At 44.1% G+C, this 18,297-nt stretch overlaps 1 protein-coding gene across 1 annotated transcript; it reads right to left on the reverse strand.

Moving 5' to 3' along the window:
• Window positions 1-1,386: 1,386 nt before the first annotated feature.
• On the reverse strand, window positions 1,387-2,205 carry OLIG3 (oligodendrocyte transcription factor 3). The gene has a single exon (XM_049901939.1). The coding sequence runs from the start codon at window positions 2,203-2,205 to the stop codon at window positions 1,387-1,389; it is 819 nt and encodes a 272-aa protein (XP_049757896.1).
• Window positions 2,206-18,297: the final 16,092 nt, after the last annotated feature.

Consider the following 18,297-nt stretch of genomic DNA (forward strand, 5'->3'; position numbering starts at 1 on the left):
GAAATAAGGAGCTCAAATAACACCAGACTAAAAACGGGGACAGTGTCCCATCTGAAGGATATTTAGTTGCAATAATTAACACCAATTTACCCGACTTGTTTTCCCTGTTAAATGATCGGAGAAAAATTGTAGCACCCGCCCACGCATCCAAATCTCTTGGCCACACCCAGGTCCACATTCCTAGGCTCACATCCCCCTACCCCACTACTCCCATCTTCTAAGATTTTAAGCAAAGGCAAAGCCAGGGTTTAAAGGTTCTTTTTTATTTGAAATCTCATCCAGAAACACTGGCTATTAATAAATATATCATAGTTATCAAGAATATATAAAAAATAAAGACAGGTATTGTCTTTGAGGCCCTAACAAAATATTTCAAGCGAATGTTCAGGAAAATAAAATTGGCACGCCTCCCCAAACCACGATAAGTTTTCAAAGCTGATAATAGAGACAGCCAACCCCACATGCAAAGTAACTGCGCAAGGGGGGGTGGGACAGCTTCTAAAGGAAGCCCAGGCGTTTGCCAGGGGGCCCCTAGAACAGCGAAGGAAGGTTTGGAATGAAGTCTGAAGGGGTGGAGGTGGGGGAAGAGGCTTTTGTGCGTGAGTGTGGTCTTTGCACCCTGCCCACTTTTTTTTTATTTCATACAACCACAGACAGATAAATGGAGTGCTTGGGAGAATTCACTAATAAATCCTTGTTACAAGGAAAAAAAAGGCGTCACGGCCTGCACAACATATGTTTAGACAAGATTCATTTAGAAGCCTGCATGCATTCTTTTGACCTACACTGCGCGAAAGGAAAACCCATAGAGGAGGATGTACGGCCCTGGCCCGGAGCTGTATTCAAAACTTGGGTCTTGACCCCTCTCTTTCTCTCTCTCCACTGTCTCTAGACAAACTGTGGAACGTACAGTGACGATCATAATTGCATCCACCTCAAGGAAATATTTACATTTGTTTTGCAAGAAGGGGATGGTCGTCTTTTTCCAACGTGAGAACACGGAGCCAGAGGAGCCAACTCAGAAGTCCCTTCGCAAGTTTTTAACTACACCGATCCAGTCTTTATACAACAACTGCAATTTTGACAAGAGCGTATGAGAGTGAGAAATACGGGCGCTGCATGGGGAAAAGAAGCATGCATGCAAACACACGACGTCTGGTTCGAGTCCCCCTTCGCTACCACCTATAAATTGCAGTTTGGTTTTGGTCCTTTCCCTCCGGGGGTCAAGTGGGGTGTGAGATCTCTCAGAGGGGTGGGTGGCCTCAGGGCCCGGCTCCGGCCCTGCCGCCGGCCAAGCGCCCGGCTTCCCTCTGCCCCCCTGGCCTGGCTCAGCAGCCCCTCCCGTTGCTCACCCCTCGTCCCCGGCAGCCGGGGGTGGCCCGCTGCTCACTTGAGCAAGTCCTTGGACTCGGCGGACAGTCGGGCCATGTTGGCGGTGGAGAGAGCGGACAGGTGCGGCGGCGGCGGCATCTGGCAGATGGTGCAGGGGCAGGGCAGCCCGGCCCAGTGCTGGAAGCCGCTGCCCAGGTGCAGCGCAGGCGGCGTGGAGGGCGCCTTGAGCAGTGAGTGAGGAGGCCGGATGGTGCCGATGGCAGGCAGCGAGGCGGCGGACAGCGGGGAGGAGGCGTTGCTGGATGAGAGCGCGCCGCCTAGAATGGGGTGCACCGGGTGCACCGCGTTGGCGGCGTGCGCTGGGTGGCCGGCCGAGTGGCCCACGGTCCCGCAGTGAAAGGCCGAGTGGTGGCCCCCGTAGATCTCGCCAACCAACCTCTTCATCTCCTCCAGGGAGCTGGTGAGCATGAGGATGTAGTTTCTGGCCAGCAGGAGCGTGGCAATCTTGGAGAGCTTTCGCACGGATGGCCCGTGCGCGTACGGCATGACCTCGCGGAGCCCGTCCATGGCGAGGTTCAGGTCATGCATCCGCTTGCGTTCGCGCCCGTTGATCTTCAGCCGCAGTTGCTGTAGGTCCTGCTCCGACAGCTGCTTCTTGATTTTGTACTTGCTGCTCTCGCCCGAGACCTTAGCGCCAGCCCGCGAGAGACTTTCTCCCGGCATCTTCTGCACCATGTCGCCCTGAGTGGACGAAACCGAGTTGAGACGGCTCTCCTGGTGGTGGTGGTGGCGGTGGTGGTGATCCCGCAGGTACATCTCGTCCATGTCCGGAGATGAAGCTCTGCTGGAGACAGAGCTCGAATCAGAATTCATTTTATTGCAGGGAATGCGGCCCTACCGTGGGGAGGCTTTAGGCGGGAAATCAAAGAAAAGAAAATCTTGAATTAAAAAAAAAAAAAAAAAAAAAGCTGCACGGCCCAGCAGCCCACTGCTCAGCAGCAAGAAGTGAGAAGAAAAGCCGAGGAGCTGCCTTTCCCCGCCTCTCTCTCTCCCCTCTCTCTGGTTAGGTTGTTTCCTGGACAGCTAGTTGGCGTGTGCTTGAACTAACCTCACGCTGAAAAAGAGGGGCTTTTATAGAGCTGCGCCGGAGAAAAGAGACAAAAGGAGCCCTCCTATCTATCCTGAGCTGGTTAGGATGACGTGCCATCATTCAGGGCGGTGCGCTTTGCTGTCCCATTTAGCAAGGATTCCTATTCATATTCATTGTGGGGCCGCCCTGGGACACCTCTGCGCAGAACCGCTAGGAGCCCCCAGGCACAAAACCCTCCGACTGACACAGTCACCCCTCCAGCTCACGCCTTCCCCATTTTTTTTTTTTTAACTTTCCTCTACACCACCCCCAATTCCCAGTTTCCCTAACTAAATCACAAGTAGGGGACCGAAGGATGCGAAGCAAACAGGGCCTGGCGATTGGCCGAGGTTCCGCTAGGTTTGGAGAGGGGCATGGAAATAATCTCTATCCTTCCTTTCATAGCTGCTCCCAAATTCAGGGGAATATAGTGGGTAAAGAGAGGTCCTGATGGAAAGATCTGAGAGACAGAGGTGCAGGCCGGGGCCAGGTATGGGTGAGCTGAGTGGGGAGGAGAAACACGGCTCCGAGGTGCACTCTCTAAATTTTTTCTCCCTGAGGTCTCTTTTCCTACACACCAACTTTGTGTTGACTTTGTTCATTGGGCCCTTCTGGTGTGATTTCAATGGGATGCCCATATCTGGTGATGGGTTTGCCCTGATACTGTTGTGGGGAGGGGTGTCTTGCTTCCTATTTCTTCTTTTTGTTTATGTTAAAATAAAACAACAACAAAAAAAGATTACCGAAAGAATTCCAGCTTTGCCCAATTCTCTAACTTCTCAGACCTAGAACTGAGAAAAACAAACAAACAAAACCCTAGGCATTTGGGAAGGGGAGGAAAAGGAGCTGGAGCTGAGGAGGCGGAGAAGGAGTTAGGGATTGGAAATAATCTCGGGAGTTGGGGAGAGAGAGTTTCCGCTCCAGCTTCCCGGTGGTGCCCAGACCCAGGCGCTAGTGGAAGATGGTGGAGCAGTCGCCCACCCTAAGCTCGGCTGGGCCGCCTCTAGCCGCTGGGCCCGCGCGCCCGAAGCATCTGTAGCTCAGCGCCAGTCCTACCCGCGCGACTGGGTCCACAGAACTGAGGTCGCCTCGCGCCGGCCGGGGGAGGGGCGGAACAGGGAGTTAGGGGCAGAATAAGAAACTACGTTGATGTGTGTGTGTGTGCCCTCGTGCTGCGTGTGTGTGCGTGTGCGGTTCGACAAGGAAAGGACGTGGAGAAGCCCATGCGGGCGCGCGCGTGGGCACTGCGGTCCAGCGCAGAGCCATGTCTGTGGATAAAGAGGAGGCCTGGAGTTTGGAGTCTTCGGTGCGATTGCGGAGGCCCCAGCAGAACGCTTTCCTCCCCCGTACGGTGTTTTTGTCGGTCGGGACTTCAGCTGAGCAGCATAAAGGGAGGGAAGGCAGAAATCTCGGGAAGCAAGAGAGCCTCGGGGAGGCCTCTAGAAGAACCTGGGGACCGCCACGCTCTTGGTCTGAAGGAACCCGAGACAGACGCTAGGTGTGGCTGAGAATCTGGGTGCGAAGTGGGAAACCCAATCAATCCTGGAAACCTCGGGCCGTTAGGGCCTCAGGCTGCGCCGCGGAGTCCCTGAGAGGCTGTAGACTCACGAGGAAGAGGAGGTGCCACTTTCCAGTGGCCCAAATTGAGCGACCAAGGCTGAGGGGTGTACTGCCCAGGTCTGTAGTTCGCACGCTTGGAGAGGCAGTGTCTACTTGACAGATGGTCACGCAGCTAAGGCAGCGCCGTCAGTACCCGCCGGATAGGGAGACGGAACACTGGAATGAAGGTTTTTCTACACTGAACTTTGCTTCTCTTTAAAAGAAAGAAAGTGGCCAATCATCTCTTTTCAAGGCCAGAATATTAATGTCCTTTAAGATTGGACATTAGCCTCCGGCCCTCCTACCTCCTTCACCTCGGTGCTAGGAAAGTTTCTTAAAGCGAAGACTCCAAGGGATTTGATTGGTTGCAGGAAGATTGATATACAAACATACCCCGAATATCCAGACAAACAGAATACTTCCTAATTTACCAGACTTGCTCTTTTCAGCTGAGATAGTGACATGCCCAAAGCTGCTGATGAGCAAGGGGGTTCCAGAACATGTGCAAATATTCTGACACCATCTCAGGTGAAGAAAGCTGGGGGAACGTGTCGTCCGCACGACGGCCCTCTGCTACACCCCTGCTGATCAAGCCGGATCCCACCGAGCGCTTGGCTCGAAGGAAAAGCAGCTTCCCAGCCCTTGGGGCTGTGGCCTCCGCTGTTCTTCCAGTCACCTTGTTGGCCCCGGGTACTGACCTATGTCTTACCCAAGCCCAAACTGAAAATGCTGCACCCCAGTTTTGACATAGGGAAGTGGCAAAATCTAGTCAGAGCAAGAGGTTTACATCTGAAAAAAAAAATTTTTTTTTTTTTTACATCTGAAGGAGTAGGAAAATCAGGCTGCTGAAAGGTATTTGTACCCTGAAAGAAGATCCCAGTTTTCTCAGGGGACCATATGAAATGAAGTTTAAATTGCCCCCAGATTAATCGAGAAGGTGGCAGAGGTGGGGGTGGGTGGAAGGGGCGGGGAGGGAGCAGTCCTTGCAATGCAAGCTGGTCACTTGCGGAGCTGGTACGGCAAAGGCTGGGGTTCTGGGTGTCGGAAGCAAAAAGCATTTCTTTCGTAGCGGCTGTGCACGACCCCTCTGCTGCCGCGAGGTGGGCGTACACCGGCCGCCACCAGCCCAGCAGCATCCGGCTGCGCTAGGCCAGGAAGGGGAGCGCACCGGGCCTCTGCTTGCACAGACCAGACGCAGCGAAAGGGCTTTTAGCTCCAGTTCGGGAGCGGACGCCAGGAGTGGCAGATCTGCCATGGCCTGGCCGGGCCCCGCTGTATCCCTGGCTGAGACCGGGCGAGTCCTCTCCTCCACGTGGGGTCGGTAGCTCTCTCCTTTCCCGAAGGGCTGCAAAGTGTGAGTGTGGGGTGGTCCAGGGCCTCAGTCGGCAAGCATTTTCAGAGAGGACTGCCAGGAGTCCCAGGTTATCCTAGATTGCTAGTTTCCCCATTCCCTATGCCCTGGAGGGATTACCAACCAGCGGACGGACAGTGAGTAGGGAGTTAGAACTTGGCGCGCCATAAAATGGGTTGATACTTTCCAGGGTCCAAAAGAAGGAGGTTTTCGACCCCGCAGCTCCGACGCTGCCCGCACACTCCTTGCCTCAAGGAGTCTCTAGACTCCGAGGTTTCACCCGCCACCCTCTCTCAGTCCCTTGGGATTAGCCCTGGACCACAGAAAGACAGGCCAGGAGCTCAGGGGTGTGACCTACTCCAACTCATTTCTTTCTGAGGATGCTTCTGCCACCCAGGAGTGTGCGGGAAGCCGACAGTAAGCGCACGGTTGCGAGGGGGCTACAGTGGCCCAAAGGGGCCCCGGCTGTAGACGCGCCGTGACCTTGGCCCTGGCCTGGGACTCATTCAAAAGGCTCTGGTAGGCACCGAGCTGGCGCGAACGGCAGAACGAAGCCGCCTGCCTGCGCTCCCCCCGGACTCACCCTGACCCTAGAGGCTCTGGAGGGCGGCAGCCGGGGGGCAGGGGGCGTTCTCTGGCAACAGGTGCGTCCCAAGGCTAGCGGCCTGTTTCCCGCCAAGCTGGCCTTCGCTCTGGGCAGAGCTGTGAGGTTCTTAGCCTTTGTATGACACAGGAAAGCAGCGGGTCGCGGCGGGACACAGAGCCGCCCGCCCTCCCCGCTTGCCCAGGGCGCACGGTCTCAGCCCCGCAGACCTTGGCGGGGACAGCTCTGGCTCCCCCAGGACCTCGCGCTTCGGGGGCTGCTTGGGCCTTCTCGACAACCTCCGCTCCCAGGCGATAACGGACCGTTCCTTACCTGATGCCCAGTGAGTGCTGCTCGGCGCCAGCAGTTCCGATTCAGAAGCTACCCTTTCCGCCAGAGGCAACGATTTGGGCTCAGGAGCGGAACCCTAAATCTCTGCAAGAGCCCGGCAGCAAATGTCTCCGCGGCTGACCTGCCGGGTGGCTAGTTGAAGAGCCAGTCTATCAGTGATGCCCAGGGGCTCCTTTCGCTTGTCAAGCCGCAAACTTGACCGGCAGAAACTCTGAGTCCGAAAGGCGGGAGACAGCCTGTGGGCTTCACCTTTCAACCCACCCTCCCCAACACACACACACACACACACACACACACACACACGCACACACGCAGGCACACACACAAGATGAGAAAAGAGAAAGCCAAATGTACCTAAAGATGTTCTGTCAAGTCCAACCGAGGAATAGTCTGAAACTAGTTGGCCAAGCAGAACCTTCTCAAAAAGTAGTTTCTTTAGTTGAGTACAATTACTTCAAAACAATAGCATTGAGCGACCCGGTCATCATTGGGTCTGTTAGGCTGACAAAAAGGCATTAAAAAAAAAAAAAAAAAAAAAGCAGCAAGTTAAAAAACACAATCACAGTCGCGCAGAAATTGTTATCTCCTCTCGCAGCAGCGCATCTGGGGGGATGGAGCACAGGGAGGGTACTGAACTCAGAGCCTCGGCCTTCAAAGATGCCAAAACTGAAATTCCACCAATTAAATAGGCAATACCAAGAGCGGAGAGGATGGATCAGGACAGACTGGCTAATATGTTTCCGTGTTCTGGGTTTCCCCATATTTTACAGAATTTCTTAATCAATGATCTGCCCAATATTTCACCTCTTTTTTTTTTTTAATCCTATTTTCATAGAGGAAAAATAACAAAAGTTGAAGGACAGCAGAATTTTGTGATGTGGTAGTAACTGCTTTTCGCAATGCTGGATGTAAGACTTGGAGAATGAGGGAACGCCCCAGAATAGCATAAAAGGATTAGGTGCTAATTGTGTGAATAGATAGACAAGCTGACACACTGGCAGAACTAGAAGTTTGATTTTAATGATGTGTAAACAGTAAGGCTGATTAGAACTTAAAGATTCATTATAATCATTTAAAGACTAACTCAAGTCAAAGGAGATATGAACTTCTAGACTTCCTTTATAGGATTTTGCTCAATTAGTGAGCACACTTCAGCACTCTTTTTTAACCTCTTTCTGGTAACATCTGCTCAATTGCCAAAACCTCTGCTGAGTTTTCCTCCTGTAAAAAGTCCGTAAATAGGAAACCGTTTTTCCTCAAGACTGGAATGTTTAGGTTGTTTTAAATATAACTGGTGGTCAATCACAGAAACTGATGAGTTATATTAAAATTTGCATATTACACACACATTCTTGGCATGTGCCCTGACATTTTGGATTTGTGATTTCATTAATACAGATGCTTTAAGAACCACTAAGCAGATGATTTCTTAATATTTCATTGCTATTCATTTACTCTCTTTTGTAAATTGATAGTTAAAGCCACTGTATACAATCTGATAACAATGTAAAAGTAGCACAGAATATTAAATTCCGCTTTTTGCTTTTGAAGGTTATTGTGTCATCTCCTAGGTATATTTGGTTAGATTGTTAAATAAATATTCCTGTATTCTTTGCTTAAGTGCACAAGAAATTTAGTCTTCTTTTAGAGATAATTCTCTTATGTAGCATATGTATTATTTTCATCTTTTGTTCATAATATTCAGGTTCACACACAGAATGTATAAGTAAATAAGTATCACAAAGAGAATAGAATTTAAAGATCTATGTTTAGAGCAACAGAAAATTAAAGGGCTGCTTATATTTATGACAACAATTTATTACACTGCCTTTTTATTATAATAAAATTTTTTTTATTATAGGTACCTTTTATTGCCACCAAGAGTTCTGAAACTTACGTGTATACTTGCAAAAGTCAAACATATTCAAATATTTATTCGAAGCCATTGTGTTCTAAGTAAAAAGGAATAAGTTATTTTTCAGATGCTGTCTAATAAATACAAGGGAAAACATGTAATACACTTGTTCCTATGTAGAATTAAATTTGAAATGTTCTCATGTTGGCTTGATTCTTAACAAGGGTAGATTTTCAAACATTATTTTGAGAAAATAATAATAATTAAGGAGTCTGCTACTGAGTCTTGAAAAATCAGAAGGGCAGTTTTGAAAAAAATCAACCTTACAATGGCTAATTGATTTTATATAAAATCTGTTGTATGGATCATGTGTGCTGTGCTTCATAATTTTTAAAAAACAAATGAAAACTTAATAAATGATCCTTTCTCATTAGTGCATTGTATTTTTCCATTTACAGGTTTCTTTTTGTTTGCACAACACTGATAGTTTGAACGTAAAGTATGTAAAACTAAATTGTCACCATTTACAATATTAGCTGAATTTCTATCTTTACATAACTTATGATATAAAATAAAATTGAAGCAATTACCTAGGTAATTCAAGCCTTGAGCCCTGTCTTTCTCTACTTTTTGTGGGGTGGGAAGGTGGGTAGAGGGAACCAGCTGAAAACAAATCATCACTCGAATTTGTTCTGATATTTATCATTCTATACTTTTGGGCCCCAGGCCGAGTCTTCTGTTTAAAAATTGAAATTGTATTCTCAGCAGTACTGCACAACCAAACTAGCAAAAGCTGGTAGTAAAAAGCTCTTCTAAGTTTGGAATGTTTTAAGCTAATATTTAGAACTTAAAATGATAATGGAAATTAATATATATTCATAATATGACATCATTTAAGTTCTGAGGAAAGAAAGTTAATAATTTTCCATGTTCTCATTTTTTATAGTAATTTTGGTTATCAATCCTATAACCCTTGATAATAAGAAATGGCAGAATATTGGACTATTTTTATTCACTGAAGTAAATATTTCAATTAGATACTTTGAAACTTAATTTTGGTCTTTTCTCCCTTTTATAATGGCAATACAAAACATCTGTGTAAAATTTTAGAAAAATAAACCTTTGTAAAGATGGGCAAAAGAAAGGGAAAGAGGATGTAGAAAACATTGAACATGTTCTTAGTTCATAACACAAAAATTAATACTATTATTAAGTACACTTTATGTACTGCTTTGTAAATTCATGGAAACAGTTGAGTTGATACTATTATTTTAATACAGAGCCCCTTTGTAGCTGTTTTCCAAAGGCAATGGTACAGCAAGTTTGCCGGTATTGTTTAAATGCCCTGTGGATCCTATGGCGCTCCTTGGAAACTCTGTGGGGCAGTTCTACCCTGTCCTATAGGGTCGCTATGAGTCGGAATCGACTCGATGGCTATGGGTATGGATTTATGGATCCTATGGCATTCTTATTCACCATTTATACATTCTGCAATATGAGAGCCAGCCAATTTGCCAGAGATAAAGCAGCAACAAGAATTAAAACACTGAATAATCCTTGGGGAATGGTGCTTCTGAGTATTGGATGGCCCAGAAGCTATTCTGTATAAATGTAGTAGAGAACTGAGATTACTATCAGCCTGAAACCCTGTTGAGGAATAACATTTTTTTTTAAGTTAATAATATAGAGAGCCTAGTGCTATGTGGAGAAGCCCTGGTTGCTCAGTGGTTAATGTTTGGCTGTTAACCAAAAGGTCGACAATTTGAGCCCACCAACCACTTTGCCAGAGAGCGACATAGCAGTCTGCTTCCATAAAGGTATACAGTCTTGGAAACTCTATGGGGCACTTCTACTCTTTCCTATAGGGTCACTATGAGTTGGAATCAACATGACTGCAGTGGGTTTGGTTTCTGATTGGTACTATGTGACTTTTAGGCTTTTTGAATTAATATTGATCATTTTAACAGATCGGATACTTGTCGCCCTGGAGGTACAGACAGTATACCTTAAGGATATGATTTTGTCTTGATTCTTGTGTTTTCCAATCTGAAAGGTCCACGTACACAGTCACAGTATATATTGTTGAAAAAAAAGTATCTCCAACGAATAAGTTGTTCCTCTTCTATTTGTCATTCCCAGCATAGTAGACCATATGATTGTCTGATTTCAAAAGACCAGTACCAGTCTAGTTCAGCTCACTAATGCCTAAGATATCAATGTTTATGGGTTCTATTTTCTTTTTTTATGACATCCAAATTTCCTAGATTCATACATCACGCATTCCACATTCTGATTATTAATGAATGTTTGCAGCTGTTTCTTCTCATTTTGAGTCCTGCCACATCAGCAAATGAAGGTCCTGAAAGCTTGACTCCATCCACGCCATTAAGGTCGACTCTACCTTGAGGAGGCAGCTCTTCCCCAGGAGCATTTTGAGTGTCTTCCAACCTGAGGGGTTCATTTTTCAGCAGTATATCAGACAATGTTCCACTGTTATCCATAAGGTTTTAACTGGCCAATTTTTTATTCAGAAGTAGATTGCCAGGTCCTTCTTCCTAGCCTGTCTAAGTCCGGAAGGTCTGCTGAAACCTGTCCACGCTGGGTGACCCTACTCGTTTTTGAAATACTAGCAGCACCATGCAAGCCACCACAGAATGACTAACAAACAAGTGAATCAAATTAGCTACAAATGTGGAAAGAGACAAGGGAGAAGCTCAGTATCTTCAGTTAGAACACTGCCGGGGGCGACTGTGGAACAGACCATCAACTGCACATATGCAAGTTGAAGTTGAAAAAATTAAAACAAAGTGCCTTGAATATCCCTGTGATATCGTTAGGTGCTGTCAAGTCAGTTCCAACTTGTAGTGGCCCTATGTGCAACAGAACAAAACATTGCCTGGTCCTGTGCCATCCTCACAATTGTTACTGTGTTTGAGCCCACTGTGGCAGCCGCTGTGTCAATCCATTTCATTTCATTGAGGGTTTTCCTCTTTTCTCTGACCCTCTACTTTGTCAAGCATGATGTCCTTCTCCAGGAACTAATCCCTCCTGATACCAAAAAAACAAACCCACTGCCATTGAGTCAATTCCGACTCATAGTGATCCTATAGAACAGAGTAGAACTGCCCCATAGAGTTTCCAAGGAGCACCTGGAGGATTTGAACTGCTGACCTCTTGATCAGCAGCTGTAGCACTTAATCACTACGCCACCGGTGTTTCCTCCCTCCTGATAACATGTCCAAAGCACACGAGACAAAGTCTCACCATCCTTGCTTCTAAAGAGCATTCTGGCTGTATTTCTTCGAAGATAGAGTTGTTTGCTCTTCTGGCAGTTCATGGTATATTCGATATTCTTTGCCAACACTGTAATTCAAAGGCATCAATTCTTATTTATCCTTTATATCTTCTTTATTCATTATCCAGCTCTTTCATGCATATGAGGTGATTGAAAATATCATGGCTTGAGTCAAGCACACCTTACCCTTCAAAGTGATATTTTTGCTTTTCACCTTGAATATATTCCACCTGAATTTAGAGACCATCTCAAGAATAGATTTGATGCATTAAGCACTAACGACTGAAGACCAGACAAATTGTGGGATGATGTCAAAGACAAAGTACATAAAGAAAGCAAAAGGTCATTAAAAAGACAGGAAAGAAAGGAAAGATCAAAATGGATGTTGGAAGGCTCTGAAACTTGCTCTTGAACATCGACTAGCTAAAGCAAAAGGAAAAAATGATGAAGTATGAAGTAAAAGAGTTGAACAGAAGATATCAAAGGGTGGCATGAGAAGACAAAGTAAAGTATTATAATGAAATGTGCAAAGATCCGGAGTTAGAAAACCAAAAGGGAAGAACACACTCGTATTTCTCAAGCTGAAAAATTGAAGAAAATATGCAAGCCTCAAGTCGCAATACTGAAGAATTCTGTGGGCAAAATGTTGAACGATGCAGGAAACATCAAAAGAAGACAGAAGGAATACACGGTGTCACTGTACCAAAAATAATTGGTCAACCTTCAACTATTTCAGGAGGTAGCATGTGATCAAGAACCAATAGTACTGAAGGAAGAAGTCCAAGCTGCACTGAAGGCAATGGCAAAAAATAAGGCTCCAGGAATTGATGGAATACCAACTGAGATGTCCGGACAAACAAATGCAACCCTGGAAGCACTTACTCATCTATGTCAAGAAATTTGGAAGACAGCTACCTGGCCAACCACACAGAAAAGATCTATATTTTTGTTCAATGGAATGTGGAAATTATTAAACAATATCATAATATCACATGCAAGTAAAATTTTGCTGGAGATAATTAAAAAATGTTTGCAACAATATATAGACAGGGAACTCCCAAAAATTCAAGCTGGATTGAGAAGAGGACATGCAAAGAGGTATATCATTGCTGATGTCAGATGGATCTTGGCTGAAAGCAAAGATACCGGGAAAATGTTTACCTGTGTTTTATTGACTATACAAAGACATTCAACAGTGTGGATCACAACAGATTATGGATAACATTGAGGAGAATGGGGATTCCAGAACTCTTAAATGTGCTCATGAGAAACCTGTACATAGACCAAGAGGCAGTTGTTCAAATAGAACAAGGATATACTAACAACAACAACAAAATAACCAAACCCAGTGCCGTTGAGTCTATTCCAACTCATAGCAACCCTATAGGACAGGGTAGAACCACCCCATATAGTTTCCAGGGAGTGCCTGGTGGATTCGAACTGCCAACCCTTTGGTTAGCAGTCATAGCACCACTACGCCACCAGGCTTACATGGCTTAAAATCAGATAAGATGTACGGCAGGTCTGTATTCTTTCACCATAAATATTCAACCTGTATGCTGAGCAAATAATCTGAGAAGCTGGACTACATGAAGAATAACAGGGCATCAGGATTGGAGGAAGACTCATTAACAACCTGCATTATGCAGATGACACAACCTTGCTTGCTGACAGTGAAGAGGACTTGAAGCACTTACTGATGAAGATCAAAGACTATAGCCTTCAGTATGGATTTCACTTCAACAAAAGATAAAAATCCTCACAACTGGACCAATAAGCAACATCATGATAAATGGAGAAAATACTAAAGTTGTCAACAATTTCATTTTACTCGTGTTTTTTTGTTCACAATCAACACCCATGGAAGCAGTAGTCAAGAAATCCAATGGTAATCAATTGGAAAGATCTGCTGCAAAAGACTTCCTTAAAGTGTTAAAAAGCAAAGATGTTGCCTTGAAGACTAACGTGTGCCTGACCCAAGCCATGGTATTTTCAATCGCCTCATATGGGTGGGAAAACTGGACAATGAATAAAGAGTACTGAAGAAGAATTGATGCATTTGAATTATGGTGTTGGTGAAGAATATTGAACATACCTTACAGGACAGAGGAGAATTGCACCATGAGATTTCCAAAGCTGTAAATCTTTATAGAAAATAAAGATTTACAGCTTTGAGCAGTGGGTTTTTAAATCTTTATAGAAGCAGAATGTCACGTCTTTCTCCGGCAGAGAGGCTGGTGGGTTCGAACCTCCAACATTTTGGTTAGCAGCCAAATGCTTAACTACTGTTTGGTCCCTATGAGTTGGAATTGACTCAATGGCAATGGATTGGTTAGGTGATTGAATATACCAATGACTACCAGAAGAAGAAACGAATCTGTCTTGAAAGAAGTACAGCCAGAATGCTCCTTAGAAGCAAGAATGGCAAGGTTTCATCTCACTTACTTTAGATGTTATCAGAAGGGGTCTGTCCCTGGAGAAGGACATCATGCTTGGTAAAGTGGAAGGCTGGTGAAAAAGAAGAAGACCCTCAAAGGGATGGATTGACACAGTGGCTGCAACAATGGGCTCAAAAATAACAACAATTGTGAGGATATCATAGGACCAGGCAGTGTTTTTTTTTCTGTTGTACATAGGGTGGCTATGAGTTAAAATTGACTTGATGTCACTTGACAACAGCAGCAACTTCTTGTCTTAGCCTGGTTTCTTCTTGCGCAATTAATTTATTTGGAAAACTATCCCATAGAGCAAGATTGAAGTCCCAGGAAAGTGAAACAGAGAAGGCGGAAAGATTACTAAAAAGGTGCTTTATCACTTTGGTCATTGCTATGGACAACTGGGACTTGATCCTTTTTGGTCTTTCTCACAAGTGTATGGAATATAAATTCGATATGATTGACCAAGGGGTGAAATGGAGAAGCATTTAGCCATTGTTTCCAGTTTACCCATTGATGAGAGCTGCTCATGGGCCATTACATACCTCCACAATTTTAGGTCATACATGTGGGAGGAACAACAGAATTTCTACAGGTGCCACAAGTCGTAGTGTTAAAGAAGACCCAGGCAGAAAGCAAGAGATATGCAATGTAACTGAAGCCAATAACAGCTAGAATAAAAAGGTGAGCTGAGAAGATGGGAGATAGAGAACAAGATAAGTTTGACAATTTCCACAATAGGAATGTCTTAGTCATCTAGTGCTGCTATAGAAGAAATACCACAAGTGGATAGCTTTAACAAAGAGAAGTTTATTTCCTCATAATAAAGTAGACTAAAAGTCCAATTTCAGGGCATCAGCTCCAGGGGAAGGCTTTCTCTCTCTGTCCGCCTTCTCATCAACCTTCCCCCAAACTAGAAGCTTCTCTGTGCAGGGACTCCAGACCAAAGGATGCGCTCTGCAACCAGCGCTGCTTTCTTGGTGGTATGAGGTCCCCTACTCTCTGCTTACTTCCAACTCCTTTTATCTCTTGTAAGATAAAAGGTGGTGCAGACCACACTCCAGGGAAATTCCCTTTGCATTGGATCAGGGATGTGACCTTAGTAGGGGTGTTACAATCCCACCCTAATTCTTTTTAACATAAAATTACAATCACAAAACGGAGGATGGCCACACAATACTGGGAATCATGGCCCAGACAAATTGACACACACATTTTTTGGGGGGGCGGGGGGACACAGTTCAATCCATGACATGGTGCAAGTGGTAGAGAGCATAGTTGGGTAAATGACATCTCTGATAGGAAGTGGCACAATACGAGGTATCTGGCCCCAGTAGGGAGTTGTGGACAGGTCTGCAGTCATGGACATTTGCAGAGGGTGTTTAAGGAACCAGTGCTAAAATTGGGAGAAAGGGAGCTAAGGAAAGATACACTCTGCCTCAGGTTGATCCCAGATAGGACCCTTGGAAAGTGTTGCAGATTGTGGACTGCTTCCAAGTAGAGAGACCCACAGATAAAGTGTCTCATCAGCCTCTCTGTCACTTTGCTTCTTCTCTCCTAGCCCTTGCTGGAATCCTGTAGATGGGCAATGAATAATTGGTAAAATAAATGTTCATAGTCACAACAAATGTATTTTTGAAGGAATTGAAATCCATCATAATGGAAAAGCCTAAAGCCATATCACCTATGTTGTTGTTTGTCGTTGAATGATTCTGACTCATAGTGACTGTCTTAGTTATCTAGTGCTGCTATAACAGAAATTTATTTTTTCATAGTTTAGAGGCTAGAAGTCTGAATTCAGGGTGCGAGCTCCAGGGGGAGGCTTTCTTTCTTTGTCGGCTCTGGGGGAAGGTGCTTGTCATCAAGCTTCTCCTGATCTAGGAGCTTCTCAGCACAGGGACCTCAGGTCCAAAGGGTGTGCACTGCTCCTGGCTCTTCTTGCTCGGTGGTAGTGTGGTCCCTCTCCCCTTTGTTCACTTGTCTCTTTAATATCTCAAAAGAGATTGACTCAAAATACAACCTAGTCCTGTAGATTGTGTCCTGTCTCATTAATGTTAACTGCCTCTAATCATGCCTTGTTAACATCATAGAAGTTAGGATTTACAACATGCAGAATAATTACATCAGATCACAAAATGGGGGAAAACCACACAATACTGGGAATCATGGCCTAGCCAAGTTGACACAAATTTTGGGGGACACAATTGAATCCATAACAGCTACCCAGTTCAGCAGAGTAGAACTGCCTGTAGGCTATAATATTTATGAAAGCAGATCACCAGGTCATCTTAGCTGCAGAGCTCTTGGTGGGTTTGAACCACCAACCTTTCCGTTAGCAGCCAGGTACTTAAACATTGTGCCACATGGGCTCAGCATTACTCTTACTATATGTTCCTGACTATTAGATTTCTTTTTTAAAGATCATATGCCTTGAAGCTCCTTACAAAAAGGTTAAACTCAAAACAGAAATAAGAAGGACATGTACTAAAGTGGAAAGTTGTTTCTTATTTGTACCATTAGTTTCATAATACTGCTCCTGTCAAATGAGAGCGAAATATCTTATTGAGATTGCCAGATGAGTCAGGGCTCATTTGTGTATGTATAATGCATCTTAGAAATACCAAAATGTGTATAAAAATGCCTTGACAGGCATGAAATTCCTTGGGTATTTAGAATGTATAAGTATAAACTTGACAGTGTTAAATCTTGCTAGCCATGAACATGGTATAACTCTCCATTAATTGGATGTTTTAAAATACATTCAGTAAAGTTTTATAATTTTTCTTTTGTAGGTCTCACATATCAGTTAAGGTGTTAATTCTCCCCAAATCGATCTAAAAATTAAGTAAAATTTTAAAGAAAATCCTAACAGAATGTTTCATGAAATGTAATGAGCTAATTCCAAAAATATATATATTAAAAAAATAGAAAAGTAAAAGACCAAAAATAGGCAAAGCACATCTGATTAGAATGGTACAGATGAATAATTGCATTACCTGATACCAAGGATTATTTTAAAGCTGAAGAAATAAGGACAGTGTAGAATTGTCACAACTGGCCAATGGAATAGAATAGAAAGATCAGAAAGAGGTCATGCATATATGAAACATTGAAGCACGATAAAGGTGGCATGGCAGGGGTTGACTATACATGTATCCTATGACTCAGCAATTCTATTCCTAGATTATATGCCCCCCCACCCAAAGCTCTCGAACTGGTACACCTGAATACTTATTCTACACTAGAAGGTTCATAGCATCACTGTTCAAATTATCAAATAGCAAATGGCTATTAATAGGAGAATAGACAAAGTGAGGTACACACATGGTAGCCTAAATCATTGAACTATAAGACCAAAACAAAGTGCATTGCTGTTGAGTTGATTCTGACTTGTAGCAACCCTATAAGACAGAGTAGAATCATTCCATAGGGTTTCCAAGGCTGTAATCTTTACAGAAGCAGGCTGCCACATCTTTCTCCCAGAGAGTGGCTGGTGGGTTCAAACCATCGACATTTCAGTTAGCAGCTGAGTGCTTAATCATAGCTACAGGCAAAAATATGGATAAATTCTATCAATATGAAATGAAGAGAAGATGAAGGTTCCAAAAGATTACCTAGAAAATGATGAAATTTTGTAAAGGCAAAAACAGCGAAATTGAAACAAGATACTTGTTAGGAATACATAGAGAAGCAACAAAACTATATTTTAAAAAAATAAAAGAGAAGAAAGAAAGAAAAGGATCAACCCAGATTCAGAATAGTAGATACTTCAGATGAAGGGGATAGAGGTATAAAAAAAAATGATGGGCAAAAACCACATAGGATTATAGAAGTTGTTGTCTGTGTTCTAGTTTCTGTACTGGGAAAGTGTTCACAGGCATTTACTATATTATTATTCAAAATATGAATAAAATATCATTATTATATTTTTCAAAATAAACAAAAACACAAACAAACTTGTATGGACCAATGACAGTGTGTTATCAACAAAGAATTATAACTAATTGCACCTGTGGCCCCAAGACAAAAATCAAAGAAAAAATTAAATAAAATCAATAAAAATATACACTGAAACAGACCCCTGTATATCTGTTTAAAAATATGCAAAATGATATTTATAGCCCTCATATAGTAGAACCCATTTTATCTCTTAAACTCTCATCCAACTACCTCCTAACAGAGACCTCTTAGGTCTTGTTCACACATTCCATGCTTTATTCCAGGACCATATTTTCTCCATTCCTAGTCACCCCTTCAAATTCTATTTTTTTTCACAGACTAGCTAAAATTTTCCTCCTTCAAGAAGACTTCTTTCATGACTTTGAAATTCTATAGCACTTATCTTCCATACCACACAATCTAGTTTT

The sequence above is a fragment of the Elephas maximus genome, chromosome 1, assembly GCF_024166365.1.
Source record: "Elephas maximus indicus isolate mEleMax1 chromosome 1, mEleMax1 primary haplotype, whole genome shotgun sequence".
Taxonomy (NCBI): domain Eukaryota; kingdom Metazoa; phylum Chordata; class Mammalia; order Proboscidea; family Elephantidae; genus Elephas; species Elephas maximus.